The sequence below is a fragment of the Pseudoliparis swirei genome, chromosome 23 (assembly GCF_029220125.1).
Source record: "Pseudoliparis swirei isolate HS2019 ecotype Mariana Trench chromosome 23, NWPU_hadal_v1, whole genome shotgun sequence".
Taxonomy (NCBI): domain Eukaryota; kingdom Metazoa; phylum Chordata; class Actinopteri; order Perciformes; family Liparidae; genus Pseudoliparis; species Pseudoliparis swirei.
Window position 1 is genome coordinate 11,043,831 of NC_079410.1, and position 13,982 is coordinate 11,057,812.

The 13,982-nt window shown below is 43.8% G+C and overlaps 1 protein-coding gene across 2 annotated transcripts in view; it reads right to left on the minus strand.

Moving 5' to 3' along the window:
* The window catches only part of prkar1b (protein kinase, cAMP-dependent, regulatory, type I, beta), a 66,226-nt gene that overhangs the window by 19,063 nt on the left and 33,181 nt on the right, over nt 1-13,982 (minus strand). For both annotated transcript variants that reach the window (XM_056407197.1, XM_056407198.1), the window contains 2 exons: nt 6,018-6,079; nt 2,651-2,697 (listed from right to left, as the gene is read on the minus strand). In XM_056407197.1, the coding sequence (XP_056263172.1) occupies nt 2,651-2,697; nt 6,018-6,079 (109 nt within the window). The remainder of the gene's footprint in view (nt 1-2,650; nt 2,698-6,017; nt 6,080-13,982) is intronic.

The following is a 13,982-nucleotide window of genomic DNA, read 5'->3' on the forward strand; positions in this document are numbered from 1 at the left end:
TAAAAGGCACTGTAACACGTTAGTGTCCAACTGTCGGTGGAAGTTCGTAAACACAACATTCAAACTTGGCCCCTCCTCCCCGGACACCAGAAGTGCACGCCCCCTGTTTGCGGTGAGGGTTATGGCGCTCGCCAGCGGGTGAAAGTAAACCCCAGGTCCAATCTCGTTTTGGAACACGCTTTGTCTGGCTGGCATTCTGCTTCGCTGCTACAATTATTAAGTGGCCAATTTAATGTTTGTATACTGCTTATATGCTAAACGGGGGAACTTAAGGGTCACCAGATATTCAATATTTAATTACAAATCGCGTTTTTTTTCCAACAAGATCATCTCACAATTTGGAATGAAAGCTTTAATTTCCTTTGCGGTGCACCCATATAAATACAAGCCAATGTCTGTAACTGAATACAGTTGTGTGCGGACAAGGATGCGTGTTTATTGGATGCCAGCATATTTACACCCCTGTCTAATGAGAGACATCTCCAAACTTTAATAACCTCGACTTGAAGTAGTTCAGTGCCTGAGATGTGGCTGGGATGCAGCAGCTGTCTGCAGAGATAAGAGAGGCAGAGGACACTCAGATGGGCATGGGGCTGAGGCCAAGGACAGGGGTGCAGAATGATAGGATCCTGGCTCTGGGTGCAGATGCCTAAGATCCACTGTTGACAGACAGAAAGGGGTTGAAGTCCCAGCCCAGAGCAGGCCGGACAATAAAGACACAATGTGATGCTGCAGCTGCCGAACTAAGCTCCAGATCAACTGTGGATCTAATAAAGCAAACATGAAGACAGTTTTATGGAAGAGTATGAGAGAAAGAGCAGAAATATGACACATGAAATATCTCCCTTGGATATGTCGAGTTACATCTCTTCCGAAAGAGAGGCGTGGCCATGTCATTTATCCAGCCCTGAATGCTGTGGAGTGTAGAGCCGAATATCATTTTAAACGTAAGCCCACATAATATGTATGGATGTCTGATAGTGTTAGTGTCACATAGAGCGTCAAACTTAATGCAGCTCTCTCAATGTAACTCAAAACAGGAGGAGTGCAAGAGAAATGTCAGTGTTCAGGTCCAGAAGGGAGTTCATCTCTTCATCACGAATGTATGCGCTGCTTGATTTAATTTTACAAACCTGGTGAACGACTCATTTTATTATTGGTAAAGTATCCTGGTCAAGCCTCTGTTCCTAACGTTCCTCATCATATGCTGATGAGCGAACTCTATTTTTGGCTCCACCTCCAACCTGCTTTGACTGATCAAAATTGACTTTGACGTCCTTGACATTTCCATTTTCCTTCCAGTCTGCAGACAACATGGATAAAGGGAAACTCATTTACCGGGTGGAGAAGTGGCACATTTTATATAACACATCACACTTCTTTGTTTATGTGTTGAAGGCAAACTAGATCATCAGACAACTATTATTATTTTTTCGCAGTAATTGGTAGTTATCTGTCTTCATTACAGCCTATTTACTGTAATTCCAAGCCTATATAAGACACACAGTGTACAGATCACAAAAATCATTCTAGTTGAGGAAATGAGCATATGAAAATTAGATTTATTATGAATAAAACAGGTTTTAAAATTACACAGCACAGAGAGAGCTGTACGGACCAACTTGAGATAAAAGTTAAAGCTGGGTGGTTTCAACACTGACTGGTTGAAAAGAGACCAGACACACATTGTAGGATAAGTGGCAAAAATCTAAAATAACCTTGTCCCGATTGTGACTGGATATCGGCCCTTACACAAGACAAACAAACACTAAGGATGACTGAGGAAAAGAAAAAAAAACTTTTGTGGACAAAACAACGTTGAACTAAAATGTCAAAGTTTCATGAGGCCTACAAGAAGTTTGATTTCAAGGAGAACACCTAGCCTGCTCACTCAAATAAATCTTGTGCCTCATTTTTTACGAGGAACACAGCAAAACAACCAACACTGTTTCACCAGTAACTTATCTAATCACATTTGACACAACGTCACCCGAAACAATGGAAGTCAAAGCAGCAACGTTTAAGCTGACCCTTGAAGCTGTGATGCAGTCTCTCTATCGAGGCCCCATCTCAGTCTGTGTACACTTCCGTCTCCCAGGTGGGCCGACAAAGCACGCTCGGCCAAGCCTGCCAACCTGCTTCTCTCCTCTTACCCCGCTGTGCCTGTGATCACCGCTGTAAGCGGATAAGGTTACTTCCTGTTTAATTTCCCGTCGGCTCCTGTTTTATCTCTGCACTTAACTATCGCTCTGCGTCTGGCTCGCTAAGACAAAAGACGTTCGCAGTTTGGCTCGCTTCGCGGTGCGCTGGACTCCACAGCGCCATGTTCAGATTGCCATCAGAGTGGAACCGAAGTTTGGAGAGAACAAAACATCGGGGCGATCCAACACAAACCTGTCTATTGTTAGAGGGAAACATGGTCTCAACATGAGTGGGGAAGGCTGGGTTTTCCCACTGAGTCAAAATCCTTCCGATGGCCTGGCCTTGAAAACAGGTGAATAAGTATATATACAAAATATTGGCACACTGCACATTACAGTCCCCCATTGTTTATAACAGTTTGCTCTTGTCAGTTAAAATGAAAGAAGTTACTCTTAAGAGAAATTAGTGTTTTTGTGTGTGTGCTTCTGTCTCCATGTCAACCACTTACGTCCACTTCACCTTGGTCAATCACATAGAAGTTGTCTCCTTCATCGCCTGGAGGGGAGAGACGAGGAGAAACACAGGAGTTTGTGAAAGAGCAGGGAAAAACACAGGAATAGTACCAAGAGCTTACCACTTTTTTTTACTTCCGCCTCCTTCTTAAGTTCTCAAAGGAGGATTATTTTTTTAACCATTAAACCTAAACAGGTGCATTAAGAGATTAAAAACATTCATCAAACACTTAAAATGGGGAACAAAAAGAAATCCAGAAACTTAAACATAAACACACATTGTCTGTCAACCTCCATCTCTTTTTTTAACTACAATCACGGTTGGATTCCTTGTCTTGCTCTTTTTTTCTTTGGGTCTTAATAGGTTGCAGGCCTCTGAAAGCCTCAGGACAGACAAAGTGACAAATATGATGCAGACTATTTCACTGGGCCTGGCAATATCTCTGTTAAAGAGGGCTATTGCCTGCAAACAGCAATGCTTATTACCGCTAATAGTCTGAGCATGCAGAGGCACAAACTCAATGCAATGTAAAGTACAGAGACTCGTGCAACCACGAACATCAGCTTCATACGTCCTGTTCTGGACATTGCTTCTACACGCAGACACAGACACATTTCACACGTTTGTCTTTCCGCAGAAACTGAAAATGAGGCTGTAATGCTCAAAACAGCTCACAAAAAGAGAGACAACTTGGTGCTGTTGGATCTTTACAAGTGTGTGCTAAAAAAAAAAGTGAATGGAATAGTTCAGAATATCACTTCCTTGCTTATAATTAGGTGAGAAGATCAATACCAATCTCACATATGGACATTAGAGCAAGCAACCAGTTAGCTTAGCATCACAACTAGAGAAAACAACCCGCTTCCGTCCAAAGGTAACGACATGTGCTTGCTAGCACATCTAAATATTACTCAGTAACACATAACACGTGTATCTCTGGACCGGGAGCAGAAACCTCCTGTCATTTCTGCTATTTGCTACCGAAATGTAAAACTATTCCTTTGAAGCTACCAGCGCAGGAGTTGATTCCTTCACCTCTAACTGGCTAGGTCCGCTGCAACTCATCGCTAAGTAGCTATTAAATGTGCATGATTGGCAATGTAAAATACTGTCTGGTTTGCTGATTGTGTCATTGAAAGGGGCATGCGGGGCTTTCAAAGCTGACCCTTGAATCCATGGGATCTGGTTGGTTGATGTCCACTAAAAGCATCTCGTCTAGAGATAAGGCTGAAAAATGGTGACGCGTTCCTTTAATTATGGTATCCATTACATGGGGCTCAGGGGAAATTATGAAAAGGGACCGACGAGAGCACCGTGGAGCTCTCCCCTTCCACCGAGACACACATGCAACTCCATTCAGAGGTACAAGTGGGTGGTGATACATGAGATTACCTGACACACGTATGCATGCGTGTCTGCATTTTGTGAGGGTTTGTATGACTGTGTGTTTGTTTGTGTGTGTGTGTGTGTGTGTGTGCATGTTCACCTGAAGAGTTGAAAGGCTGAGAGCGCCCTGTGTGTAAAGTTCACCGGAGTTCACAAGGCTAATTAATACTGAGTGGAGAGTGCTCGTTAATCATAGAGCTCTATTTGTCACAGAAAACGCTCCTCGTCCGTCTGATGGTCTGTCCCATTGGAGACCTCCGACACACACACACACACACACAACCTGCTGCAACCTGGCCCTCTTCTATCTCCCTCTCCCTCTCGCTCTCTTTCATCTCATCTAGCTCTCTTTCACTTCCCTTGCACTCTGTCTTTCCTTTCTTCTTCTCTTCCTGTCTTTTATCACATAGAAGCACATACACACATGCAGACACACTTTTGGTGAAGTCTTTGTTTTGCGCCCTTTCAATCCCCCTATGCTTGAGAGTGCAGGCAAATATTTGACCAGCACGTGAACAAACACACACACATAGTCATACACATAGTTACACACTCACACACACACACACATGTGTCGTCAGTGTGGCCTTGTTTCAACACAAGCTAATTGCCGTTAACACTGTTACGGTTCTTTAACTTTGCTCAAGGGAAAAACCCGGGTTGTCTCCTCAGCCTCTGGGGCGTTTCGTACCCACAATGCACCATGATGCACCATGAGGTCAGACATGTCCATCTTTCAAAACAGTTTCCATGTTGGAGATTTTTATTTTAAATTTGTAATCATTCAATTCAATTCAATTCAGTTTATTTGTATAGCCCAATTTCACAAATTACAAATTTGTCTCGGAGTGCTTTACAATCTGTACACATAGACATCCCTGCCCCAAAATCATGCATATTATATTCCTTTGAACCAGTGAAACAAACGCTGATAAGTGCTAAATTAGATATGATGTCAGAAGCATAAAATGAACCTGAAACAGCATATCAAATAGATCACGATGAAAATACCGCTATACTTCATTTTGTTTAAATACCACACGAGCTAGAGCGTCATGTGGTATTATAACTCTTAGCTGTGTCTGAATAATGTGTGATGGGCCAGTAACAGGGGTGTGTTTCTAAAGCTGTACAGTAGTCCAGACATTAGCGATGACATCAGCACCCTATATACTGTATACCATACTCTATAGACGGTGTATATAACAATGGGCTGTCTGGGACTGGGGGCCCTACACAGTAAGCTAGACTTTATTATCACCAAATTAGGACTGATATACCTCTGGATGCCGTCTCAGAGTGGGTGGGAGTGACAAAGCGAGTGTTTGTCCAAACAGCCGATAGTTTTGCTTCACTTAATGTCTCAGAGAGTGTGTGAATGCTGCACAAGTATAGGCTGCATGATGTTATGCAGGTGTGAACACAGCATTATCTGAAAGTGGGCATTTGTCTCTGAGAATGTGCATTTTAAATATGTGATTAAACATGTCTATGTCTGTATGCGATAGGAGTTTAGGGGTGAGGGGTACTGGAAAAATACAGTCTGGCCCCGCTAAGCTCTGTGTTCCCTCAAAGTCCAGGGATGTCTAGAGTGAAGACTTTGAGACTGAGGGTATGAGTGGGCCGAATAAAGGGAAAGGGAAGAAAAAAATAAGTCGTAGGCCGAATGAATGTGAGCGGCAGATGCAATTAGTTTTTTGATAAAAGGATCTATTTTTAAAGCAGCGCAACAACCAAAGCAGGCGAAGCTCGGACTGCATGGTATTCTGGATGTCCAGCGCATGGCGCACAGACGGGAGGAGAAATCAAATGAGGCCAGAAAAGTGGGTTGTTCGCGCTTTGGCACAAAACGTCACTCACACAGCAAACTAAAGACGTGGAACACAGAAAAGTTCGAACAGGAGTAACAATCCAGATTCTTAGGATTATTAATTAGTACAAATCAAATGGTAAGGAAACAAAAAAGTTGCACATACCTTGCTGGATGACTGTTTCCCCCGCAATGTGGGTGACTGGGAACATGGCATCAAATATGTCACTGAAGGAGAAACAGAGAGGGAGAACATGTTTGTTTCCAACACACGTGCTAAGAGATCTTCTTAATTGTTGACAAAAGTGTGTACCGAGGGAGAGCGTCGTGATGGGAAAGACAGGGCAGCTATCAACACTGTATCGAGTCGACTTAAGCGGCAGCACAGCCAGAGACGGGCCTGAGAACTCTGGTTGACCCCATTACACACACACACACACCCACACACACACACACACACACAAACTTGCACTAACACTTTCTTTATCATCCACACACAAACTACTATATTTTAAGTTAAAACCATCATAACAAACAGGCGTATTCCAATAAGATCATCTGCGGTTTATTGCAACAAAGTAAACACAGTTGTTCTCAAATCATCTAAAAAACATGAATTCCCCCCCAAAATTGCCAATGGCATTTATTAGCACTTTTTTAACAAAATGATCTTTGTTGAACCTAAGTCTCAAACATAATCCATCACTATCATCAGATCAAACAGCACTGCAACACTTCAGCCACTTTCTCCGCATCTTAACATCGTATTGAGACTAAACGTCGGCTTCAGCCCGACTGTGTGGTTTCAGCGCATGATCAAACCCCGTAGCTCCGTGTGTATCTTTTGAAAGAGGCGCGGAGAAAACAAACAAAATGTTGGCTGTGCCTAAGCACTTAATTTCTGTTTCAGCCCTGCAGGAAAAGCGCTTGTGAGACTGTTCCTAATCGGGCCGTTTAAATGCATGAAGCCTCAGCAGATTAAAGTTCCACTGCTGAGATGTGTTGGGACAAGAGAAAACTCTGTATCCTTCCTCTCTGCTTGTCTCGCACCTCCAGGGTATATTTATCTATCTAATCAGTTGCATACCATCCGTCCAATAGAGAAATATAGAAAAAACAATAAGAGGGTCAGGCATATCAAAGACATACAAGACATGCTGAGTGAATGTGGGGCAAGTTTGAGCGCGTTCTTCCAATGTGTGTCACAGAACGTGTGCAGCAGTGTGTCTGCGGCTGAGTGTATAGCCTCTGAAAACACACAGGTTTGTACAAAATAATGTGTGGGTGTTGAATACGACTGAGCTCATGACAGTCCAAACCCACCTTGCTGCTCACTACAGACATAAAAGTGTTGCTTTACGTCAGAAAAAGAACAAACTGCAGATCTGAGGATATTATCAAGTGCTTCGGAAGTGACCGGACCCTGCTGAATAAAAAGCAGACTTAAGAAGGTGGATTTGGGCCAGCTACAGCAACAGGTAGGCCCTGTGCAATGCAGCTGGCCACTGACTCAATTACTCACAGACACACACACTCACACACACTCGTGTACAAAAAAACACACATTCTCTTTGAAGTGTAAGAGCGTTGGCTAAAAGATGCACAGACACACTCTCATACACAACACAGCCACCATATTTGCAGATGGCATTACACCAGAACACTCAGTTGTGCATGTCAACACACACAAGTACTACAACATGTTTGAGCACGGGCATTCTGGATCAAAACATGCACACTGGCACGCTCATACGACACACACACTCATTAGCTTTGATGGTGATTAGTCAGAGCAACATCTGCAAGCGTGCCCTCAACTCTCCTCACATGTGTGAGCACCTGCTCTCGCCACGGAGTCTGTTTATTCACAGAGCTGGTCACGAAAAACTAATAATGTGTAGACTATGAAAATAATTACCAGAGCAAAAGAAGAAAGTCACTTTGAGAATCGAGTAAAAATACAGAGGGAAAATCCACAAACATGAATGGTGATAAAATCATATATTCTATGGGACCAAAATATATTTCAGTGGCGTCATGGGTTGTGTTTTGGTCCGAGTCCTTTCGCAGTGGTGATGATGATGATGCTGTTGATGATGCATCACGCAGCTAAGTAGGAGGCTCCAGTCTGAGACACACAGTCATCGCGAGAGGATCAAAGGTGAGCAAACCTGCGGTTAGGTAATTACCCATGACCACCTCTCTCTTTCCAAGCCCCACGTCCCGCTGAATGCATCGGTGAGCTCCACAAAGACACTTATGCAGGTAATTACTTCCCCTCGTCTCTACCTGTCCCTCTTTCCCTTTCTTCATCCTCAACTTCCTCCCTGTCACTTTTTCTCTTCCTCTCCCCTCTCAATTACCCTTTCCCTCTAATTCTCTCTGTCCCACCTACTTCCCTCATCTCTCGGCCTATCAACCCCCCTGCCTATCTCAGATGAAGTGATTAATCTAGTCTTTCCCATCTGACCTTACGTAAAGGCAGATACACCCTCCCCCCGACAATGGATGTGCTGTTCTGACAGAGACAGACAGAAAGAGAGAGAGAGAGAGAGAGACAGAGGGACCCTGCAGACTCTGAGGGGGCTCAGGAGTTCACCTCCACCCTCGGGAGGAAGACACGGGTTGTGTCATGGTTCAGATATGTGGAGATACTTGCCTGCAACACACGTGAACGTGCATGTAAGAACACATACTGGATCCATGCCAATGCCCGGTTGTTCATTATTTTTCAAACCATTCTCGCTGATATCATTTCCAATCCTATTTTAAATGTGTACAATCCGTCTCCCTGATCACACGCGACCAAAAGGTCATGGTTGGAGTTATTATCAAAGTGAATACAATTAAAGAGCAGGACCCACTCTCACACCCTCTCCTTTATGTGATTGTTGTGATCAACATGAAACTCAGATTAATCAAGGCACGAGACCATGTCGCCGCCACGTCGGTTTGTGCGAGTTATACAACACACTAAGTATCTGTAAACACGCATGGAGATGTCTGTTTGTGCGAGAATGAATGGAAAAGCTTATGAGACCCTTCACTCTCTCTGATCCACATGCAGCAACAGCCTATTATTGCTCTCAAACGCTCATAAAAATGTGGTTAGCTTGGGGGATTTCAGTCTTTAATGAACTCAAATCAGGCCTGCTTGTTTTTAGCTGGATTGCTTGTTGTTCTTCCTCGTCGGCGTTGATTTTCTCTGCCTCTCCTCTGTCCCTCCTTGCTCCCGGTCTCTCTTACGACACAGCTGTTTATTCGTTGTATGTCTTACTTTACTACCTCAAAGCACTGTCATTATGCCACGAGCACCAAGGGGCTCTTTAACAGAGCAGCGTGCCGCCATGTCTTTCTGTTACCTGATGGGTAGTTGAGTTCCACGAGCCCTGAATGGGGAGGCCATCCAGAATGCACTTGTGTTAGTACCATTTTTAACTTGTGTGGGTCAACTTGTTCCAAATATTTCAACATCTAACGATACAACATAAATATCCATCTGTAAAACATAAAAAGGTTTCATCCCCTGTGTTGGTGTGCTCCTGAGTGACTTGTTAGAATAATCGATGCTGCAGACTCACTGCAGTGCCGGTGGCAGGTCGCTAAATGAACAACGTGTGCGATACTACTGCCTTTTGTTTGGTCTCCAGGTGAAGAATTGTGATTAGTCAGCACATTGTGAAAAGCACAAGCACACTCACAGACAAGTATGACAACATGAATTATGGGTACATACAGGGCTCCAGACTAACTTTTTTTACTAGGAGCACAGTGGCCCTTAACTTAAAATTTTAGGGGCGCAAGCAGAAAATTTAGGGGCGCACACAGGGTTTTTCCTGGGTCAAAATGGGTCTTCGGTGCTCCCCAAAAAAAATGTTTGCGCGCTGCGTGCGCACCGTCTATTCGTGCAGGTCGAGCTATTGAGTGAGTGATCAGCAGCTGGCCGCTCTGTCCATTCACGCACCTCACTGTTGTGTATTGATCAGACAAGAAGACACGCTTATCAACTCCAGTGTTTCCCCTACTATTATAACAGGGTGAAATCTCCACCCGCCACTCTGTAATTTTCGTCTACCCCCCCGTCAACAATTCTCGGCTCAGTGACAGAGCGATGCGCGCACCGACATCGAACTTCTGCCGTGATGCGCACACGGTGAGCACACTCTCACCACCCCCACCCATTGATTGAATGCATTCATAGAAAGCAGTTTCTTTTAGGAAACGGAATCAAAAATAAATATTACTATGCAGCACGTTCTCTTTTCAATACCATCTAGGGTTTGATGATGTTATGATTAGAGATGCACCGATCAGGTTTTTGGTGCCGATCACTGAAATCAGTATCTGCCGATCACCGATAATACCGATCACCGAGTCGATTGAAGCATTCTATTTATTGTGTAGCATTATTGCCTAGGACTATGAGGAAATACATATATAAAGCAACTCAAACATTAAAGAAATTACAGATTTCTTTAAACATTTAGGACTTTTACTTTGAAAAATGTCCTAATTGATACATTAAAATTGTTTGATTGCTATTGTAGGGGATTTCAGATATGTATGGAACACATCTGCATTATTCATTTCCTGGAACTCTTGGGGAAATCTATATACAGGACTTTTCTTAACATACAAAAGTCTGACTAATTTTTATAAACTCTTCCTTGGTCCAGTAAAATGTTTTAATGTTAGCATAATTTAAGCTAAATCTCAGAAATGATCTATAAAGATACATCAGTTCATTGTTTACTTTTATATGTTCGTGTATGATTTGTCGACATCTTATTTTGATAAACGGATGTTGTTTCACGTGGTTCTTTCCGCTAACTTTGCAAAACCGGATGTTGTCACTTAGATCCTTCCGCTAACTTTATCAAAATCCTCGCGCGCTCCTGATCGAATGCGTTTACCGTGAGCGACAGTGTATAGGGGCTCAGACATGTGAGAGTCGGCTGAGTTGACCCAAAGATTCAACTCGGGGGACGGGGACGCCGCTCGGTGGTGAGGATCCCCTCGTGGACCTCTCACTCTGCGGCCCTCGCCCTCGTTGCGTCTCCGTTGCGGTGCGCCTCTTTTCACACATTAGCCCCCCCCGCTCTCACACACAGGCCAGCCTTCTGCTTCGGTTTTCGTCTCCTTTCTTCTTCTTCTGGAGTTAATGTCGGTTAGCAAACCAGTCATTCAGGCATTACCTCTAACTATAGTGGGCTGAAGTGTAGAACAAGTTTGTCAGCAACAAAAATATTTCATAACAAAAAAAAGAAATCTGCTAATTTACTGGTCGCGCATGCGCGAGTTGATGAAAAATTTACTCTCACTGTGTCTAATTTTAGGCGCAAAATGCGACCATTTGGTCGCAGTCTGGAGCCCTGGGTACATAACAGTAAGATGGAAAATATCTTTATGAGGCTGACTCAGTGGTGAACGGCTTAAAGATTAAAGTTGAGCACAAGCCGCCAATGTTACTCACACGGAAGAACCAACTTGCCCCACTGACCTCTGAGAACACAATGACAATCGTTTTTTTGAAAACCAGCTCATTACACAAACTGGTACACACACACACACACACACACACACACCATTGACAATAGGTTGTAGTTTTAAAGTGAGTAAGAAATAGTAAAGGGAGAGATGAAGGAGGTATAATTATACAGCACTGAAACATTCAGGGAGGATATTTATGACATGAAAGCTCTTGGCACGTGCCCCGTCCCTCCCTAAAGACTTCATGAAAACTGGGGGGGCCCGGAACATGCCAGCTGCTGCCCCTTTCTTCACATCGGTCTCCAGACCATGAGATCCTATTCTGTCCATCAACTAACGTCCACTTTGAAAAATACAAAGATGATTTTGAACAATAGAGGTGGGCAGGTGTTCAGAGAACACGCATTTTGATTTCATTTGAAAGAGCTGTTACTCAGAGTTTTCATTCCTGTGCATGTACATTCATATATATTATATCTTGGGACAAAAAGACAAGTGCATTATGGCTTGTTTCGCGTAAACTAAGTTGTTCTTGCACATCACAAAAGTCTTAGAGAAAATGAAAAGAGTCTAAGAGAAAATGAAAAGGTGTTGCATATTGAGGAGGAAAGAAATATCCAGAAAATCAAAGCATTTTAGTGCACATATTTCTGACTGTAGCTTGTGACGTTACCATGGTTTTATTAGTCATCTTTAGTGAAGTTTTTTTTTTAAACAATAAGCTGCACGCTGGTATTTTGTATGCACAATGTTTGTACAGTTTTCCTCTGCTTCCCAAGTATGGCAGAGTTTATTTGTCATTAATGTTGAGTGTACAGGCAACCGTGCAGCACCGAGGTGGTCCTGGAGGTTTACAGGTGGACATAACAGTTTACGGCCGGTGGCAATGACCACTTAGAGACGGTCAACAATGTGGGAGGAGAGAGGAGGCCGAGGCCAGACCAGGAGAAAGAGAACCCTCACTTGACTAAATCTCAACTGGTCCTTCCCCAATCGGCCCTGGGCTTCAGTTCTTGGACATTTGATAAACATCATAAGCTCCAAAACTAACGTAGAATTTGTTTTACTTTGCAATTCTCCATTGCACTCTAAAAACTAATTGAAACCGTTAATAGAATGTAAAAGCGCCTCTGACTGATATTTCTGTCTCTAATCTAAGATCTAATGGGGGCGAGCATTCGTATACGTTAAGGTCTAAAGAGGTCTAGTCTGAGTAAGCTGTGTCATTAAATATTGGAAGTTGCATTTAAAACCAATGGATTGCAGGCAGCACACTGCGTTAAACCTCCACACCTGGCCAGATGGGTTTATAAGGGGTGTAAACCCGACTACCTCCTGTATCCACAGAGTGTAGCCGAGCCCCTGAGGGCCGGTGCTGGTGATCTGTGTGACCTGTACGCTGCTGCTGACACCTGCTGAAGTGCAATGCTCAGACCACCTGAGAGAAAGTCTCATCTCTAATTTAGGTGCAGTGGTGAGGCGCACAGGTCCAATATCCGTCCGACATGTGACACATAGATAACTAGAATGGGCACTCGGTAGAGCGCATACCTTCGCATATCACAAGATTGGGCATTGAATTATTAACATTTTGGCATTAGTTGCATGCCAATTGGACAAAAATGTATCGTGCTATGGTAAAAAAAAGAGTTTGACCTTTCCATGACCTTGACCTTGACCTTTGACCCGATTGATCCCAAAATCTAATCAAATGGTCCCCGGATAATAACCAATCATCCCACCAAATTTCATGCGATTCAAGAACATTTTGACCTGTTCATGACCCTTGACCTTTGACCCGATCGATCCCAAAATCTAATCAACTGGTCCCCGGATAATAAACAATCATCCCACCAAATTTCATGCGATTCGGTTCAATACTTTTTGAGTTTTGCGAATAACACGCATATAAATAAATACACGTCGATCAAAACATAACCTTCCGGCATTTTCAATGCGAAGGTAATTAAAACAAAAGTGCAACATCTACTAGAGCTGTGATGAGATGCAACGTTTTGCATAGAAGTATCCGGAGAGCTGATGGAGCCCCGTCAAATACACTCCGGACCAGTGAGCAAACTGTGTGGCGTGTTTAGCTGGTGACGTGACGCCGACAGACAACCTACAGTAGCGGTTGTTCACAGTTCTGCATCTACATGGCCCGTTACTCACTCAAATGTCGTCAGAAACTGATTACTACTGACTTCAACTGATTTTGAAACTCAATAGTCGAAAACATGCCGACATTTTTTCCCCGATTGAAAATCAGAATCAGGGGAGAACCTCCAGCCGGGTGGTGGGGGCGCATACCACATGAGAGCAGGAGCCCCGAGCAGTGAGTCTCCCGGGTCGTTTACGCGACGGCCGCTCTATTTGCTGCGTGTCATTGACTAACAGAGAGGGAGGGAAAGACTAACTGACACAGAAGCTTTCCTCAAACCTTTGAGCCAAATTGAAGCAGCAGCCCTCAGATAAAATATCAGACTGAACTACCACTGAACTGGTTCTGGCACCTTGGACTCTGCTCGCCTGCCAATGCCAACTTCATGAGAGGGCAATCCGGCCTTGTCACACCCTCGCCATGCCCAGTACCCAGAGCACCAGAGCTTTCCTCACACTCATTGTGCCACACGCATACTCA